Source organism: Pyxicephalus adspersus, chromosome 1, assembly GCF_032062135.1.
Source record: "Pyxicephalus adspersus chromosome 1, UCB_Pads_2.0, whole genome shotgun sequence".
Lineage (NCBI taxonomy): Eukaryota > Metazoa > Chordata > Amphibia > Anura > Pyxicephalidae > Pyxicephalus > Pyxicephalus adspersus.
In genome coordinates, this window is record NC_092858.1 from 30981409 (window position 1) to 31001031 (window position 19623).

The following is a 19623-nucleotide window of genomic DNA, read 5'->3' on the forward strand; positions in this document are numbered from 1 at the left end:
GGGGAACATGCCTGCCCTTTATATGCCCTAGAGATTTTGTTCCCGGGGAACATGCCGGCCCTTTCTATGCCCCAGAGGTTTGGTTCTCGGGGAACATGCCTGCCCTTTTTTGTACCCCAGAGGTTGGGTTCCCAGAGAACATGTCTGCCTTTTCTATACCCCAGAGGTCCAGTCCCTGGGAAACATGCCACCTTTTCTATGCCCCAGAGGTTGGGTTCCCGGTGAACATGCCTGTCCTTTCTATGCCCCAGTTGCTGGGTTCCCGTAGACATTCTGTGCTATAAAAAAAAGCCATCAAAATATAAGAAACTATTGGCAGAAAAGACATTCCTCAGGAGATGTGTAAATTTTCCAGGGCACGAGAGGGAAAACAGATTACGCTAATCCAAATAATACAGATAAATATTGAAAATAACCCTTCTGAAAATAAAGGAAAATCCCTGCCAGTAAAAACAGACAAAGGCAAGTGAGTCCGGAAACTGTTGCACTGTATTCAGTAACTGTCAGAAATGACAGCACATGTATGAAAAAAAATCAGGGCCTAATTTTGTGGCTTAAAAATAACTGAGATGCACAAATACAAATACCGTGTTTTACAGATGAATTATTTTCCTATGGCAATTGGGCTTCAAGTATATGTCCAGCCCAACATTTCTTTCTTTCTTTTGTATTTTGAGTTTGAGGATTTGAAGAGTGAGAAAGGATTAGAACCCCCCTCAGAATTTTACTGCTATCCAAGGTTCTGTTGGAGAGATTTACCTTTACTTCCTGTCTCGCTGACATTGTTTTAGCAGACAGGAAGTAAGACGAATATTTCAACAGCAACTCAGACAGAAGAAATGCTTTTCTTCAGTTGAATGCAGGGATGTTAGAACATATCATGTCATAATAAATACATTTTCAATAAATTATCAAATATTAAAATGTTTGCAGGTAAAAACAATTTTTTTCACTTTCTATCTGCCTTTTGGCTAGGGAATTGTATCATTTCACCATTTCCCACCATCACTATGTTTCCTCTTCTCTCCTGCCATATCATAGCCCTCTCCATTGGGAGTGTCAAATACTTTCTGTGCTGTCCCAGCTCTTATCCTTCCCTCCTAGCTGTTACATGATCTCTTGCTTCTGTCTTTTTTTCCAGGGCATGAATACCCATTCTCAATAAAAATGAGCCACATTCGTGATGCACTGCCACAAATCCAGGCAGGGAAGGACACAACTTGCCATTTAAACCTGGAGGAGCCCTTCCTGATGGAGCAGCTTCCCCGGGAGATGCAGTGTCAGTTCATACTGAAGCCCAGTCGTCTGGCCATATGCCATCCGCTAACTGGTGAGTGCTGCATGTGACAGGGGCCCATTCAGCCTACCGAATGTTATTCCTGCGAGCTGACATAATGAGAGGGCAGAACAGCACATTCCAGCTGCCTGAAGTATTTTCCTAGAATTTACGGCATGTTTACACATGTTTGGAAAAGTAACATTTTCAGGAAATCGTCCTCTGAGGCCGCTTCCAATTACCACAAGAGGGAATATTTAAAAATCCATCCGGATATATGTTTACTTTGAAATACATGTTTTGCTCTTTCTATATTGATTATTCCTCTGTGTGTGGGAGAGAAGGGGGAGCGACAACATGCCATAGTTTAGTTACATTTTTTCCAACTTTGAAATTGTGCAATATTTGGTAGTTTTCATTATATGGTTTATTCCCAAAAAGAAGACATGTCCCATTTCCATATTTGTGGTAAACCATAATATTAAGCAAGAAAACTCTGTATACAGCTAGAACTAGTTCCAGTATTCTGTATGCAAATATAAATATCTATGGTAATTAAAGTGTGTGTAAAAATAAATGTTTAGTCCCTAAGCCATAAGCAATTTAATTTCCAAATCAAACAAGGCAAATTCCTAAAGTGGAACTAAACCCAGCAACTCACCTATCCGCGTTCACAGGACAACACCATATTCCTCCCAGGGATGATCATTGGCCATCTTGATTGGCTGTGCCGGGATGACGAGTTCATTCACACAAGGGAAGCTGAGATTGCCGAATTTTCTTGTCAGCCAAAGCTGATACTGCACATACACAGCTCAGCTTTGTTATGAGAAACCCAGAGTGATCAGTTAGATTATTGCAGAAAGGACATTGCATATATCTTTCTTCAATAATGACCTGCCTGATCAAGTATTTATAAAAATGTAATTTTGAAGCAGTATAGGTATTATCAACTGAACTGAATTTGACACATTTAAAAAACAATTGGGGTTAATTTATTAGGGGAATAAAAGCTGTTCACATAAGTGATATATATCCATTAGCTTAGTAAATGAGATTAGAAACATCCATCAAAGCACCCAACTTTCTGCCATAGTGCAGGAAATCATTTACAGCTTTGCTGCCCTAGGAGTATCTGACCAACTTCACCCACTATGGTCCCTCCAGTGGCTGCACCTCTGTTAATGCTATTTCATTTCAAATTCAAGTTAGCACATATGATTTTCTTCGAGCTATAGATATGATTTTCAAGATATATCATTTTTCTGTAATCTTCTGATGTAATCCCTTTTATTTTAAATTAATTTTCCATATGTGAATGTGTTGAAATATAATGCACAGATGAAGGAGTTAAGCAGCCAGGACACGGTGTTTGATTGCAGTGCCCCATGGTAGTAGGTAAGCAGCTTTTACAGGCAGGCTAATTATAACTCAGTCTATGGAGGTTGATCTATTGTTATGCGCAGTGTCTGGCTTCCCACATTAGCCAGATTCTAAACATAGATTTGTTTCAGCTTCGTTAAGTCACAGGTTCTCTAGGTGTGACTAGACAAGATTGTCAGGAGAAATACTTTGCTTTGAATGCAACAAATACACATTTAAAGGTTAACTTTTGGAAAATTTGGAATCCAGAATGACTCTAACTCACTTTTTAAATTTGCCAGTACTTGTAAAGAGCTCAGTAATAGAAAATGACAGGTTCTCACTGCCTGGTGTGCCCATGGCCTAGAGCAGTGGTTTATCCTTTAGTACTGTAGTTTCCTATGCTTTCCTGGGCATAAGAGTAACATATAACTAAGTCTACACAAGCATTTAAACTCAGCATTTTACATTTGAAATTCCTATTCACTCCAATAGACCATTCCACACCAGAGCGTTTTCCTGGGCTGTAAAGAGAACGCATCTTGTAACACATTTGGAAAGTGTTACAACTAATAATATTTATATAGTGCCAACATATTAAGCAGCTCTGTACAATAAATAGAGATTGCAAATGACAGACAGATACCTTACAATGCCCACAAATGCCCAGCATGGGAGACACAATTGGGGCATCTATAGGCAGTTTTGGCCATTTATAAGCATTTATGGGTCTTTTTGGGGCATTTCTGAGCATGTTGGGTGTGAATTTATGGGTGATTTTTTTTCTATTCTACATCCTCTCTATTGCATACTTTTTTTTTTCTTTTAAACTCCTTTATAGGCATCCTAAAAAATACCCCAAACTGCTTTAAAGTAGAACTACCAAGAGTCCTTGTAAACCTAGAGGATGGATGAACTCCCATACACAGCTATGTATCCGCTATATAGAAGGCAGCAATCAGGCAGGTAAGGACTTTTTGCAGAAGAGACATCGCCTGTCCCTTTCTGCAATAAAGACATGCTTGATCATACATTTTTTTGCAGAACTATAGTTCCGCTTTAGGGTTAGCTTTAGGCTTTAATTTCAGCAACCCTAAAATAGAGCTTGTGATTGAGTTGAGTAAATCTCAGAACCGAAGATGAATACAAAGCTTGTGGCATTAATTCATTTTTTCTGTATACCGCTCATTGTCTGGAGGTAACATGTGTTAATGTACCTGGAATGGTGTGATTGGGCCTTAAAATATAACAGAGAATTGGATGAAACTAGAAAAAAAATATTTACTTATTTTACTTTTATTCTTTCCTTTTCTTTATCTCTAGGCTTACCATAAAAGCCAAGTGTAATACACTCAGCATTGACTTTGCACTCCCGTGTTAAAAAGTCAGAGGGTTACTGAAGGGTTATGTAGAGAAATATTTTTATAAGTTAAAGTCTCCAGTAAAGGTCTTTCCACCCAGTCCCAAGTGGGCCAGTACAAATCCAGTACTGAAATATATAGAATAATAAAAAGAAAAAAGAAACAGGCTATGATATTCATATTTCAGCTGTCCTAGAAACACCACACCCAGAAAAAAGGGGGAAAATGCTGAATTCTTGATCAATGACATATGGGGCTGATTGCTGTCATATTCCGGCGGAATGTGCAACATGAGCCATTTCTGTTTGTCAAGATGGAGATCCTTTAAAAAAAAAAAAAACCTTGGCTACCATAGGGGTTAAAGGAACATGGTTGTATTTTCTGTCCTTTTTAACGTTTGGCGGTAACCATACACGTCAAAGATTCGGGCCAGCTTTTCTTTGGTGGGGCTGTTTTGTTGGTGGATTCAAAGACTGTTCTTATTTTACACATAAATTGGCTGAAATGCTCTCGCAGGACAAAGGCAAGTATTTGGATGTCAGCAGTGTGTGCTTTTACTAGAGCAAACGAGGCATGTTATTACCATTAAAAGGAGATATGTACAATATTTTCCTACGTTTTTAAGGAAAAACATACACATTGTATTAGAAAATAATCTCACACCACAGTTCATATTGTGAGGTCAGAGCCATCAGTTCTGGAAGCCAAGAAATAAAATGATTGCTCTGCTCGCCTCACTTTTCTACAAATAATTCAGCTAAGCAGAGTTAGCTGTGCAATCACTCATAGCAACCAAAGGGATTCATCCTGCAATGAACTGGCATCGGTGAACAAGAATTTATTTCGCTTTAGTTCTTTCTTTGATGTTTTAAGTTTGTAAACCATTATTTAATAAAAATATTTTTACAATACCCTTTCTAATAAGCATGCCCAGCTCTGCATGCATTCTTGCTCTTCAACTCTTTCTGTGAGCATGTACCCTACTGGCTACAAGTGGTAAACATGAATTATTAACCACTACATATATAAACTATTAAAACACAATTTAAAAGATTTTCAGTTTTCATTAATTAGTCCTGAACATAATACAGATATAGAAAAAAATAAATATATAGAACCTCAGAGTTGAGTTAGACTCAATGAACCCCTAGAAGAACGCTAGAGTTTCAGTCTGCGGGGTTTTCACCAAGACAAGTAGTGTCCTACACAAAAAGCTTAATGGTTGAGGTTTTAATCATCACACTCTAAAAACTAAAAATAAAGTGTTAGCTTTATATATACTTTGTTACATACTACATTTTAAACCTTAAAATATGAATGTTTTAGGAAATATCGTTAGATGTTTATTATGAATACAGGTTGACAATCGAAAATCCTGCCATCAAAAACCCGGTTCTTTCAGTTTCTTGGCATGAATTTGGATCACATTTTCAATACAGGGACTGTAGTACACTGTTTGGCCACTAATGTTTTGATGGCAATGGTTCCTTGAGCAAGGAGTAGTTTATACCTCTTATGTCAATTTACCTGACACTGATTATCTTTTGGCTATCTGTAATGGTGATATTCTTCCCAATGACCAGCGATGTAAGAGGCATTCGTTCCACTGACCACCACCCTAATGTACTGTTGAGTGGATATAGCAATTAAAGAAGAGGTTCCCTGTAGACCTAAATGTGTTTTTAATGGTTCCCCTGTGTTAAAAAACTGGAGAAACACTGCTTTAATGGAGAACTACATGAACCTGGCTATGCTGTCTAGCAGGCTACCTGGATAACAAAAGACTGGCTGAACAGAATTATCATTGGTAGGTAGACAGTTCATATGTATGTGGTCATATCTGCACCTGGCTTTATGCCGGAAGTCCATAGTTGAATTGTCTCTATAAGAATATTGAAATTGAGGTCTGCTAAACATGTGCATAGGGTACTTTAACACAGGACCAGCTTTCAAAATAAGATGTCAAAATGCAAAAACTCTGATTTTCAGAGTTTTTGCATCCATTATGCTATCATTTCTGGTACGCAGTCAGAAAATCTTGGCGATATAAACCAGCACTGCGTATTGTGTTTTATATTATAGTCGTAGTCACTGCCCAGGAACAAAACAAATAGTGAAGTCCAGCTCTTGGATTAAATGCTTTCATTTTTTCCTCCAGATTCAAGCCAGAAGCCATTTAAAAGGAAGAGGTCTATCATAAACTGGACCTTTTGGCGTGGTTCGAACACTCACCTGGACAACATCCCACTCTCTCCAACCTCATCAAGTCCTGGAAAGCTGTTTGGACTTTCATTGGCAGCCATATGTGAGAATGACAACCTGCCTAAAGCCATAATGGTAAGCAGCAAATCCCAAAGCTACTTCTAAAGAAGCAAACAAGATACTTACACAATCCTCGACACATGACAAAACAAACTGCAATGTATCAGATGTTAAAGAAACATAACTATGGGCATTCCAAGTGAAATGTTTTCAAGCAAATCTATAATTCATAGTCCCCGCATTAAAAATGAAAAAGCATCACGCACAAGAACATATATAAGTAATATAAATTTTGAAAAATATTTTCTTATATCTTTGAAAATATTTTCGTTTCTAAGGTGAATCTGTGAAAAGACTGCTTGTGTTTTTTTTATTTCTGGCTGAACACTAGAGGGCAGCAGAGCGGCTGCAATGTCAACTTTCTGCAGTGTCAACTACATGGCCCATGATTTCTTGCATTGTGTATAATGAGTATAGGTGTTTTACTTGTAGTCTCAGCTTTCTATAGCACTATGGAGTGGCTAAAAATGAAGACTTCCTAAACAGAACATGAATTGTAGTCACATGCATTAGGGATATGCAGCTGTCAAGAACAAAAACAAAAGAAAGAAAGGAAGACAGTAAGATTTTTGTTAACCAAAGTGTAGATATCTGTATTTTTAAATGTTACATTTGGTGAACAAATCATCTAAAAAGTAAACTGTCCAGGTTACAAAGAAAACAAAATTAATAATCCCAAATCCACTGGTAGCATGGTGTTTTCTGGAATATCTAGACATATGATTGGCTGGTAGGTGGTTTAAAGTAATTAGTCCATATGCAGTTATTTTTCGAAAGTTAGTTGCAATGGAACCCGACGCGTTTGGCCCTATGGTCTTCCTCAGGGGATTAAAAGAGTCATGCAAAGCACTAATCAAGTAGAGGAAATAAAATGTATGCAGTTGTCTACAAAGGATAACAAGTACTTATGGGGACTATTTGAACACAAATTTTAAAAACAATCAGGAGAAGAAGAAATGTATCATTAGGGCTATCATTAAAGCTTTTGACCTCTGATAGGAGAGTGGGCAGGTTCTGCCATCATGACGTCACTCTTGGAGAAGTTTCTTCCCCTTTGAGTGACACATGGCTCGCCACTCATGCGCCGTCCAGAGTTCATAAATTTAGTGGTTCATGACGTCCAAAAGGTTGGGGACCACTGCTCAGGAATATTAAATTCGTGTGTTTCCAGGACAGACACTGTTAAGGCTGCAAAATACAAACATAACTATTACTTCCAGCCTTCCAGGCAACAGTTTGGAGAGGGTTTTTTCTGTTCCAGCATCACTGTACCCCTATGTATAAAGCCACCTTCATAAGGATGTGGTTTGGTATGGAGCAAGGTGAGTGGCCTGCGCACAGCCCTGACTTTAACCCCTCTACTCACTTTTGGGAATATTTAGAATGTTGATTATGAGCCAGGTCTTCACCCAACATCAGTACATGACCTCACAAATGCATTTTTAACTAAACGAGCTCCAATTTCCACCCTCCAAACACTTGTTGAAAGACTCCCTAGAATAATGGAAGCTTCAAGAGCCACAATGAGGGGCCAAATTCATATTAATGCAAATAGTTTTAAAATTTTGAAATAAGAATGCCAAACAAGTTCGTCAGTATCAGTGATGGTCAGATGTCCACAAAACTTTGGTCCGTGTAATCCTCTTAAAATTTTGTCTCTTTGTAGCTTGTGAAGCAGAATACAGAAACCCCCCGGCCTCAGAGTCATTTCTAAATCAACTCAATGAAAACATATCTGCTTGATACAGCAGCTAGTTAATGGATCTGTCTTTTAGAATAATAAATGAATCCTAATCTACAATAATTTTCTGACGTGCTGTATGTGGCTGAGAAATGTTGCCATTAAACTTTGGCTCGACTTTAAGGAACTGGCACTGTTTCTGAAAAGGCTGATCGTGTAGAAAGTAAATTCCTAAGTTATACATTGCTTGTTCCAAATGTTAGCGTCAGATGATGTATCACTGTAGTGTCTGTACGTGACTATGTAAGCATAGGCTCAACTGTAACACCAGACCCAAATCTGCTAAGTCGTGTGATATATTCTTCTAGAAGTCTAAAAGGTATGTTTCTTATATTGGATAATCATTCGTATGATGGCAGTAGGTATAGCTACAAACTGCAAAGTTAAATTGGTATGAGGGAAACCAAATGTAGCAATAATGGGGCTGAGACATCTAATTATCCATGTTAAGGATTCCATTGGCATGGCCATATTTAGATTTTTCATAGTGTGCTCCCAATGACAGTACTGGTGTCTCTGTTATAGGACCATAATTACAAAATAAAGTGTACATAAAAGATCTGCTGTATCAGTTACAAATATACATTCATGAATACTTGTTTGAAGGGTGAGATATGTGGCATTAACTTTCAATAACAGGCCAATTTTTATTTTTAGTGTCTAAAATGCTCTTAAAGTGTATGTGAAGTCATGCTCTGGGGTTTGGTCTTGATTTGGAGAGATTCTAGTTTTTGTCCTGTTGTTTCCATCTCTCTCTTTCTCTCTAAAAAATGTAATAAAATATAAGGTCCTCCTCATAATGACTATAAAAGTTGTTCTGCGCCAAACACAAACAATGAGTGCACATGTAGCTCTCCAGCAGAAACCAAAAATGTCAAAGTTTTGGGTGCACAGACCATTTAAAAGTTTAATTTGGTTTGTTAGTAGGTGGCTAGCTTGTAAGATGAATTAAGACTCCAGCTGTATGTTAGAAAATATTGTTTTCTCTATATACCCTATTTGGATTTTAAATATTCTCAGCACTCATAATATTTTGGATTCATACTATTCTAAATGCTAATAGATAAGCCAACTTTATATTTGGGCATAGCGTCTCTGTGAGGGCCCTTGTTAGTAAACATTTGAATTCCTAGTAATGGTTGCATTGTTTTAGACTGAATTAACATTGTCTTACCATGTTGATTACAGGGAAAAATATCATATAGAAGCTGAATAATAGATGTTCATTTTTATTTTATTTTTTTATTTCTAGGATATGCTCTCTGTTCTTTGTCAAGACGGGCCATTCACAAGAGGCATCTTCAGGCGTTCAGCAAATGCAAAATCCTGTAAGGAAATGAAAGAAAGGCTCAATGCAGGATTCAATGTTGACTTTGCTTGTGAATCTATCTTTGTCACCGCTTCCGTGCTAAAGGTATGAGAAAGCAGCCTTCATCTTTACTTTGTCTGCATTTTGTTCCAACCCAGGGCCATAATTATTTGTGATATGGACCTTATATCTCTATCCTTCAGATAAATATGAGTTCTTATAATAACGCAGAATATTAATTGTAGTAATGGCAATCGTATAACGGTTCTGGAATATTATTATTAATATATGTACTTGGCAGATGGCAATGATACCCGATAAAATTGCTGTGTAGTCTACCAGCTTTGGGCCCTTTGTGCTTCCATTGCTTCTCTGCCCAATAGCAATTCTATTGCCTTTTGTAAGTTAGGACCTTGGCTGCACCTCTTTTGTATTAAATCCATGTCTTATTTACATTTGTGGTTGTACTCACCCCTTACTTTAACCACTGCCTAACACAAAATGACTTGGGCAGCCTGTGGGTGCAATTTCATTCTAGTTTATTCTTGCAATGTATTCATTCAGGAGGACAATAATACTGCTGTCACCTATACTGCACCCCCTAAAACTGATTTTCTAAATAGTTCATGGCTAGATTTGGGGGCCTCTGTTTGCTCTGTGTGCTCCAAGTCTGCTTTATGTGAATAAATATGTATATATAAATGTATGTATGTAAAATTTATACAGAGATAAAAAAAAAATACAGACTTCCTAAAATCCTACGGCATGTAAAACAGACAAATAGGTATTCAAATATGTTTTATATTCCAAAAACATTAAAGCAGGGATTAATTTGCAAGCACCGATACTTTTGTAGCCTCACCCCTTCCTCGAATAAACACTAAATGAAACAATAAAGTAAAATGATTTGAAGAAAAAAGTAAAAAACAGTCCCCTGGCTTTTGGCCACTTCCTATAGACAGGGATGAAGTCACCGCACCTTCTCCAGGGCTCCTCGGAATGCTGGAGTTTAAATCATAGGAGAAGCCATTTCTGCACATTGTCGGAGCCACTTTTCATGAAATAGGCAGAGTTTGGATCTTTATGCATGGTCTGATTTCAATACATACTAACACCTCATATCTATCAAAAACCACCTAGGGGGAGAACAAGTCTACTTAGGAAAGCAGCCATGTTGCTGCAGAATAATTTCATTTCTTGCATCCAATACAAGTACACCATGTAGTCCAGGAGTTCTGATTTCAGTTGCTGTATACATGTTTCAGGTCAGTTACCCAGATATACTGAAACTGGAGCAACAACATGACAGTCAAATCTGAAAGCCAAGCAACTAAGAGCTATTTTTTTAATGACAGGTTTCCTTGAAAACATTTGGGCAGCTCTGCCTTGTCAAGCATTGTGCTTTATATGTAAAAAGTGAACTTCGGATACACATATTCAAACAGATCTGTACTCATGAATTCCAGCAATGTATGCATCTACATGTGACTTGGAATCAGACCCTTGCAAATCCTGTGTAGCTGAGCTTAGATGGAAATAGAAAGGATCAGCATTCAGAACAAAAAATGTGTTGTAGTAGAGAACAGAGTGACGGAGATATGAGCGTCTCCTTTCATTACGGAGTAGTGATGAGACCAGTAAATAGTACTTACTGCTAGTAAATCAGGTTTTCTGCCATGCTGGGCATTGCCATTCTGTGTGGCACAGAATAAATCTCAGAACTGGATGGATAAAAACAGAAATCTTGTAGCAGATAAAAATTTTTCCCATGTAAGTATTTCATCTCTGTATTAAGATATTTGTCATAATATCCAGCATCCACTGACTTCCTTAGCCTAGGTTAGACCCGTACTTCTCAGTCTTACGTGCTTACATCTGGTTCTGATTACTTTGCTCCATCCTGACAATGTTTCCTCACACAGGACTTTCTGCGCAACATCCCTGGAAGTGTCTTCTCATCCAAACTGTATGATAAATGGGTTTCTGTGATGGACCACGGAAGTCCAGCTGAAAGAATAAAGGCTGTTAAAAAGTAGGTTTTCACTTATCCTGTTCTTTGTAAGGAAGTTGGCAAAATATACAGTAATTAAATATAATATTGAGTTTTTCTTTTAAACTTCCTACCCATAGAAATCAGAATTCCATCAGACCTGGATAAGACTGCAACATTATTTCTATGGGTTCTGTACTTACTTTAAGATACAATATTAGTATTTGTTTTAGGAAAGGACTGCATTCTTTTAAATCACTAAAGTACATTTGGGAGTCATTATTTCATAAACTGCAATGTGCTGCTTTTTTTTTTTTTTTTTTGTAATTCACTCATTTATTCTAATAGTACTTCATTGGTTTTAATACTTTGAAACACAAAGCACATCAATGTCCTTTTTTAATCATACGTCTGTTTGTTAAATAGACCCCTATAGAGGTATTAGAGTAATTCTGAGCCTGTTATATACACGATAATATATAGTAGTATCTTGTATTGAATTGCAGGCTTTTGGAGAAGCTTCCTCAAATGAATGTCACTTTACTACGCTACTTGTTTGGGGTGCTGCATTGCATTGAGCAACGTTCTGACAACAACCAAATGACGGCCTTCAATCTAGCAGTGTGTATTGCTCCTAGTTTGCTTTGGCTACCAAATCCTTCTAGCCCGGAAGCAGAGGGCGAGTTCACAAGAAAGGTAAGATTTTGTCAAGAAAGCAGTGGCAGATCAGTATATGGGAAGTAATCCAGTAATACATTTGGCATATGTGTAAATATAAACCTAACTGTCCCTACACAATTACACAAGGAATAATTGTAAGTGGCATTCCCATGTGAACTTCTATTATTCTTTATTCATTCTTCATTTGTTACATATTTTGTATCAGTAAGTTTTTCACAAACTAATGTATTTTAATCTGTTTTCATTTTTGTTATTCTGATACCTGGCGCAAAATATCCAGCCATATTAGCTCTCTGTTCTCTGAATTGTAGAAGCCAGATCTAATATTGCCTGGAGAATGGCTGGGTTTATACAATAGAGTTAGAGGGATGGGGTATAACTGAATCATTTATAACAGTGTAAATGTAAAGTATATGAAAACCATTTCATTTTTCTGTGGCAGGAGCCAAATATGTTCTCCTAAAATAATCTCAACATCGGTTCTATACAACGGGCTTGTCTTTTTAAAGTTCTCCAAGACTGGAGAAGATAAGCTAACATGAGTTACCCTGGGCGATCTGTGGATCTGGTCTAAGATAGAAAACATTTTCCTTCCAATGACAAATTAATTTTTTGGGTCACTCTGATTCCCCTAGGTCTATCTTCTTCAGTCTTGATGAGCTTTATTAAATTATGCCCATTGCTGGGATGTGTTCATATCTGTGTGGGACCTAAAGAAAATGTAAACCTTAACTATGTTCTATATTAACACAGAACTTGTCAGATGATGTCAATGTACAAATTGCCTGTTTAACTTCAACAGTGAAACTTGTCTGTGTTAAAAAAAACATCAGTTTTTATTAATGTCTGTACCTCTACTAGGGAGACTTTTTCCTGTTGACTGATGGTACATAGAAACTAATAGGAAATCTCCTGATCACACATGTAGACAAGCATTTAATTCCTAATAGTCCAAGCCTTATTCTGATGATCTTTCATATTTTATCTCCATGAAACATTATTGATCCATAACAAATATACACAGAATACCATAGTGTGCACTGCTTCCTTTCACACTGTGTATTGTGGGGAACATGAATGAGCTCCATGGGTTGCCATTCCATCTCCTGTCTTTAAAAAACGTGCCTGATTTATTGAAGCTCTTCAAGGCTGGAGAGGATTCACTTAGATAAAAGATAAAATTAGAACAGGTTATAAATCTTACTGTAGAACCCAGGCAAAAGTCAGGGTACCAAGGGTAAATCATTGGGCCTGATTTATTAATGTTCTCAAAGGATGTAGAGTTTAAACTTCCATTAGTGAAGCTGAGTGATCCAACAAACCTGGAATAGATCTGGCCCAGGTTTCAAAATATTTGCTAGCAAATAGCAAATGACTTTAAGAAATCCATTCCAGGTTTGCTGGTTCACCCAGCTTCACTGATGAAAGTTTAAACTCTCCATCCTTTGAGAACTTTAATAAATCAGGCCCAAGGATTTACCATGGTACCCTGACTTTTGCCTGGGTTCTACAGTAAGATTTATAACCTGTTCTAATTTTATATCTACTAAAAAATGTTGTTGTCCGCAATGCATATGATGTATTGTTTTATCACTTTATTTTCAGGTGTCGGTGCTTGTACAGTTCCTAATAGAAAACTACTGTACAATATTTGGGGAGGACCTTTCAATATTATATGCCAGCTTGTCAGCCAAGGATGACAACAGAGAGGACAATTCAGGTACTAAACATCCATAAAACATTATTAAAACCATAGTTATCATGTGTTTCTGTTAGCAGCCTATGGTATACAGGCCGATAATATATTATGCCATTTTCAGCTGATACAAGGAACATTGGAGCATCCCTTATAATTCCAACATTATAAAAACTTACACAACTGAGCATTTCTCAATGACAAAGTCTCCCATTAGTTACTATGTAACTTCATTCTGTTTACGTGAATGGGCAGAGCAATGGTGCACATGGATCATTGTCATCCAGTCTGGCCCATTTTTTGCTGTATCATTATATGGTTTAACAGTCTGTAACCAAAATGTATGGCATTTAATATTCATAGATCTCTTTTTAAAGCAGTGAATCTGACATTCCCAGAAACATTCCCTTGTGGAGAATCCATTACTGCCATTAAAACATATTGACCTGGATGGTTCTCCAAAAGGGAGTGTTTCAGGGAATATCCGATTCACTGTTTTAAAAATAGACCCCGTACTGTCTCAGCTGTAAAATTTGGGGATTTATTGCTCCACAGTGTATGCAGCTCCAGGGGTCAGTGAGGGCTCAACAAAACAAAAACAAAAACATTTTCACACTACACAGAATGACAAGTTTTGGCTTTAGATAAATTACTTTTATTCAAAGGTTACAGTAATATCTAATAATATTTACACTGAAAATACTTTATAGGTTCCCTGCAAGGAACAGTTAATGTCACAATGAATTTAAACAGCAGAGTAATGGCTCAAAATAATGTTGATGTCTGTAGAACGCAATATTATTTAAACATTTATCCCTTAACAATATTATTTTTTTTCCTAGATATTTGTTCTTTTAAACATATTGACTCTTCATACGACAGCCTGGAGAATGAACTTAACGATGATGGAGATTCCCCATACAGTGGTTTACCTACAAAGATGAGCCATGAAAACCGCAGCAGAGATTCTGTTTTGACTCTGAGTGACTGTGATATGGACCATGTTTATCATGAAGAGGTGCGGACCTATGGTTGCTCTAAGACCTCACCTGTGAAGATGTCAGCAGTTTCTCATCATCGATCAGTGTTACATGAGCAGTCTGAGAATGAATCTCTATGCTCGAACACTTCAGGATATTCATCCACAACAGATGTAAGGAGGCACCGGCGCTGCTCAGAACCAGCCATTGGTATCCTGGCATCCAGGTTCAGCCAACTTAACGAATCTCCACAAGAGAACAACTCAAGCTGTGATGTGCTTCTCTCCCAGTCGGCAGATGATTATCTTAAACAACATCGCTATTTGCAGGTCGAAGGGCAAAAACTAATTGACCGCAGCTTGACGTTAGGAATTGATGTCTCTAAAACTAACAATAAAAGGCAGACAAATGACAAAAAGAGCACTCCTAATAGACTTGTCCCACCTAGTGCACTGAGAATAAACATTTGCTCTCGGACCAGTTGCTCCAGCTTGTCTTCTCCAGGGACATCTCCATCAGGATCCTCACTGAGTTCTTTGGACAGTACTTTTTCCCACTTCGATTATTCGTCGGTGAATTCAAATGAAGTGCCTTCAAGCTTGGACTGTACTATAAGGCAACACACAAAACTAGTGGAACTCAGTCAAGATTTCCTGAGTGGTAATTCTTTATTAGGGGCTGATCATGCTACACAGCCTTACGACAGTTCTGTTTTTTCTACGGGAAAAAGTGGAGCTGAGCGGTCAAGCCATAAAAGTCCTGTTAACCCTCAACCAATGATGTGGTTGAAAAATAGCAAATCTAGTGTGAAGAACTCCAAGAAAAAGGACAAAGCAGTGGTACCAGAGGACTGCTGTAAATCAGATGGAAGTCATACCACTAAAGGACTAACTAAATCTGATATTTCAGAAGGCTCCTTTTTTTTGGAACAGGGATCCGTGCCAAAATTAGACTATGAAATAAAGAACCAAATTACAATACAAAGGCCAAAAGAACTCAAGGATAATGGCCCTCTAACTTGTACTGCAAGGTTTTACGAGGAAACCAGTAGTCAGAAACTTTCACCAAAACCCTCTATGGCAGAGAAATGCTTGGCAGACAAAAATGGAAATGGTGAAAAAGATGTGGAATGCAGCTCATTTCTTTTTCCATCTCCTGTATCAATAAACATTGAACTATCTGCACACAGCCAAGATAGCACATTAATGCCACAAACTTTTTTCTTCGATCAAAATATTGCACTCTTAGGTCAGAGAAACCGAAGAAAATCTACAAACTCTTTTATTCTAGAGGAGCCTGTGCTTCTCAATTCAAGCCTAAAGTCCTCTAGTGAACATTCTGTCCACCAGACAGAGGATAAGACCCCAAAAGAAGAAATCGCCAAAACATCGCTTGGCAGAGACATCAGCATTCTTGTCACTGGTTTCAAGAAGAATAAAGTGTTACCTGCTAATGTAGACACCGGGGCCAAAATTGCCAACTGTGACTGTGTGAAAAATTTTTGTGTGTCTCCAAAATTGAGTACTAGTACAGGAGACTTATTCCTGCAGCCAGACCTAGCTAAACCTGTAAAAGGCACAGAAGACTATGACAATGCCAAAATGCAGACCAACCGCAACTGGCCTGCAAAACGCTGCAGTGACCCCAAGTTTGAAGAGATAGACCAAAGATTTTTCACTGAAGAGTCCTATGTGTGAGGATCTGTAAAACTGACTTTCTTTAGAGGACCTTGTGTTTTGTTTTCTAGAAGTTATAATTTAGCTTTTTTTTCGGAAGAGTCACTTTTGCGTGTAACTTATGCGAACGAATGTAGTGTGCTTCTTTAAAAGAATCTGACAGTATTTTTATGTTTTTTTTGTTTGTTTGTTTTGGAAAGAGGCAAATATATTGAAGTTAAATTTGATAAAACAGTTAATTGTTAGGGATGAGTAAATCTGTTTGGGTTTGATTCATTCATGATATGGTGGCAAATTTCACTGAAGTCTATGGGAGGCAAATTCTTTTACTTTCACTTTTAGGGCCAATAGGCAAACTATTACCGGTATTATAACTATTAGGTTACTGTAAAAAGGTGCTGGAAGTTGGGCACTTCCATTGGTACCAATTCAAATGAAAGAATTTTTTTCATCTGGTTTATTTATTTGTTTAAATAACATGCTAGTATAATGTCCTGAAGCTGTGACGTTATGGAAGTGTACAATTTTCAAGGACAGTCATGACAAAGCAAAGAGATTAATTCCTCAAAGAACTAGTAATTGGAATTAAAGCTTAAAGTTTTTAAACTGACCACAATCTATCCCTGGGAACTATGTCAGTGTTCCCTATGCCTTCCTTACAGCAGCTTCTAATACATTGGCTTCTCTGAGCCATTAATTATTGTTAGTTGGTGTTTTTTAAACTGTCTTACTGGCCTTTCCAATCTTGATAATCATATTTTAATGATAATTTATAATTTAATGTTCATACAGTGGATTCATTGAAACTGTAAATCTCAGAACTGCATGATTTGTCCCAAACTCATGGTGGTGAAGCCTTATACCTACTAATACTTCAGCCTCAATCTTTAAGCTTTTTATGTTCCATTACCCTACATCACAGTATGCCTGTATACAGTGAGAAAATGGCCCTGATTTATGAAAGTTCTCTAAAGCTGGAGAGAATACACTTTCATCAGTGAAGCTGGGTGATTCAGCAAAACTGGAATGGATTTCCTAATATTCATTAGCTATTTGTTAGCAAATGATGTCAATTCCAGACCAGATCCATTACAAGTTTGATCGATCACCCAGCTTTACTGATATAAGTGTATTCTTTTCAGCCTTGGAGAACTTTAATAAATCAGGGCCAATATCTCCTTCAGCATTTCAACAACAGTGTGATCTGGTCTTAAATTTCATCTCTGGGTATAATAAAAAACATTTCAGTACATTTTCCCATTTATCCTTTTAAAGCACAGAAAAATACTTGTAGATCTTCCAGAATTCTAGTGTGTCCTTAGCTTCCTGTTTGGATAACAACACAGTACCTTTTCTACATTGTAATCCCACCCTAGACACTGCCACTTTGCCCATTCAGAGTAATTTGACACAGATATCCCCCATCCCACCATGGCTTTCATAGTTTGATACTTACTGAGACATAATTCCCATCTCTCCAATGCAGTATGGCAACCTGTGTCTGCTCCAGAGTCCAGGTTTAGAAAGGGGTTCCTGGTATGTGAGAGAGTGACTTGGTGACTCAGTAAGTATAACTGCATAGATGGGTGGGGTATTTGCACAATTTATAAATTTATATTCTACCTTGGATAGGGAACCTGATAATGTCTTTTTAAAGCAGAAGTAAATGTTCAAAATAAAAAAATTGTAACCAGGCAGGCTGTTGATTGCAGTGGTGATGGGCACTATCCCATGTGCAAAAAAATAAACATACCTGTCTGATCACATTACAAACATCTTTATTACCCTCACCTGTCCTTGGCCTGTTGTGGGCGCTACCATCACCATCCGGTGTTCTTGCAGATTCTGGATCCCAGGACCATGCTGGGATACTGGGAATCTTACACTAAGCTACACATCCATGCAAGCAGATAGGCAGGTAAGTGTGTTGTATTGAAGAAGGGACATCACCTGTCCCTTCTACAATAAAAGTCCTGTCTGCTCACAATTTTTATTGTAGAAATACATTTGCACTTTTTAAGTCCAAACTCCAGAAACATCAAACATTGCAGTTTTTTTATCAATCTTTTTACAACTGTATAAGTTCTGCTGAGTTACATATAATAGTAGATCTTATTACATTTCATCTGTGTACTCAGCTTTAATGTGACTGGAGCTAATAGTGGTGAAACTTATTCAACAAGCCATCAGTTAGTATTGAGTTTTGTCAGATGCGGTCAGATTTCAGTGCATACAAGCATGCGCATGGGTAGGTGAATTACACTGATAGAACAAGCCATTATTCTAACATGTACGTGGGACCAGTGTGTTCTGTGGTGGTAAGTGTGAGACGACAGTTATTGATGTCAGTAATAATCTGTAAATGTTATATATATATATATATATATCTATAACTGAATTGAGTGTCTTTGTTATTTTGTTGACCTGTTATTATTTCAGCAGTGTATTATTGTTCTTGTGTGTGCAATGTGCTGTATAGAAGTAGAACATGATTTTAGGTTCTTTATGTTTTATATTTAAAGCCATTTAAAATCTGTTTCATGACTTTGTACAGATTTCTGCGACTCCCTCATGTAATATCCATTACAATGCGATTATTAAAAAGATGTGTATTTTTGTACTTGCGGAAAAAGCTGCTAACTTTATATGTTTGGTTTATTGGTTTGTTATGGCACTGATAATATAATTATATGTATTCTATTGTATTAAGTAATATAGCCCTTGTAACATAATGTCCTAGGCTGTTGTCACTGGCTTGTGCAGTGGTTATTTCTGGTTGAATACATCCTTTGTTGGTGAGAACCCAAAACACCATTTGTTGTACCATAAGACCTCTGAGAATTAATGGATTGTCCTAAATCAAAAACCATGTACAACTATTTATTAATAGGCAGCAATTTTGTGCAATTTTAATCTTGATTTATTAAAGTTCCTAAAGACTGAAGAAGATAGTCTATCATGGTAGAACCTGGGTGATCCAGCCAAATCTGGAAGGAATTTCTTAAAAATCATTTGCTATTAGTTGGCAAACATTTTTAATCCTATGTTTTTAATCCTAATGCAGGTTTGCTTAATTACCTAGGTTTACCCATGATAGTCTATCTTCTCCAGTCTTAGAGAGCTTTAATAAATCAGGCCCTATGTGTACAAACACAGACATAAACAATGTCAGCTTTAAAGCTGACCCCTCCACGGATCAGTAATGTAAAGCTGACCCTTCCATTGGTCA

The 19623-nt window shown here is 37.4% G+C and overlaps 1 protein-coding gene across 1 annotated transcript in view; it reads left to right on the plus strand.

The window, feature by feature from the left end:
- Positions 1-19126, plus strand: part of ARHGAP20 (Rho GTPase activating protein 20) — a 76259-nt gene extending 57133 nt beyond the window's left edge. Inside the window, exons 9-15 of the mRNA XM_072405273.1 lie at positions 1142-1330; positions 6158-6336; positions 9315-9476; positions 11294-11403; positions 11868-12057; positions 13648-13762; positions 14581-19126. Coding sequence (XP_072261374.1) covers positions 1142-1330; positions 6158-6336; positions 9315-9476; positions 11294-11403; positions 11868-12057; positions 13648-13762; positions 14581-16415 — 2780 coding nt within the window. The 3' untranslated portion in view covers positions 16416-19126. The remainder of the gene's footprint in view (positions 1-1141; positions 1331-6157; positions 6337-9314; positions 9477-11293; positions 11404-11867; positions 12058-13647; positions 13763-14580) is intronic.
- Positions 19127-19623: the final 497 nt, after the last annotated feature.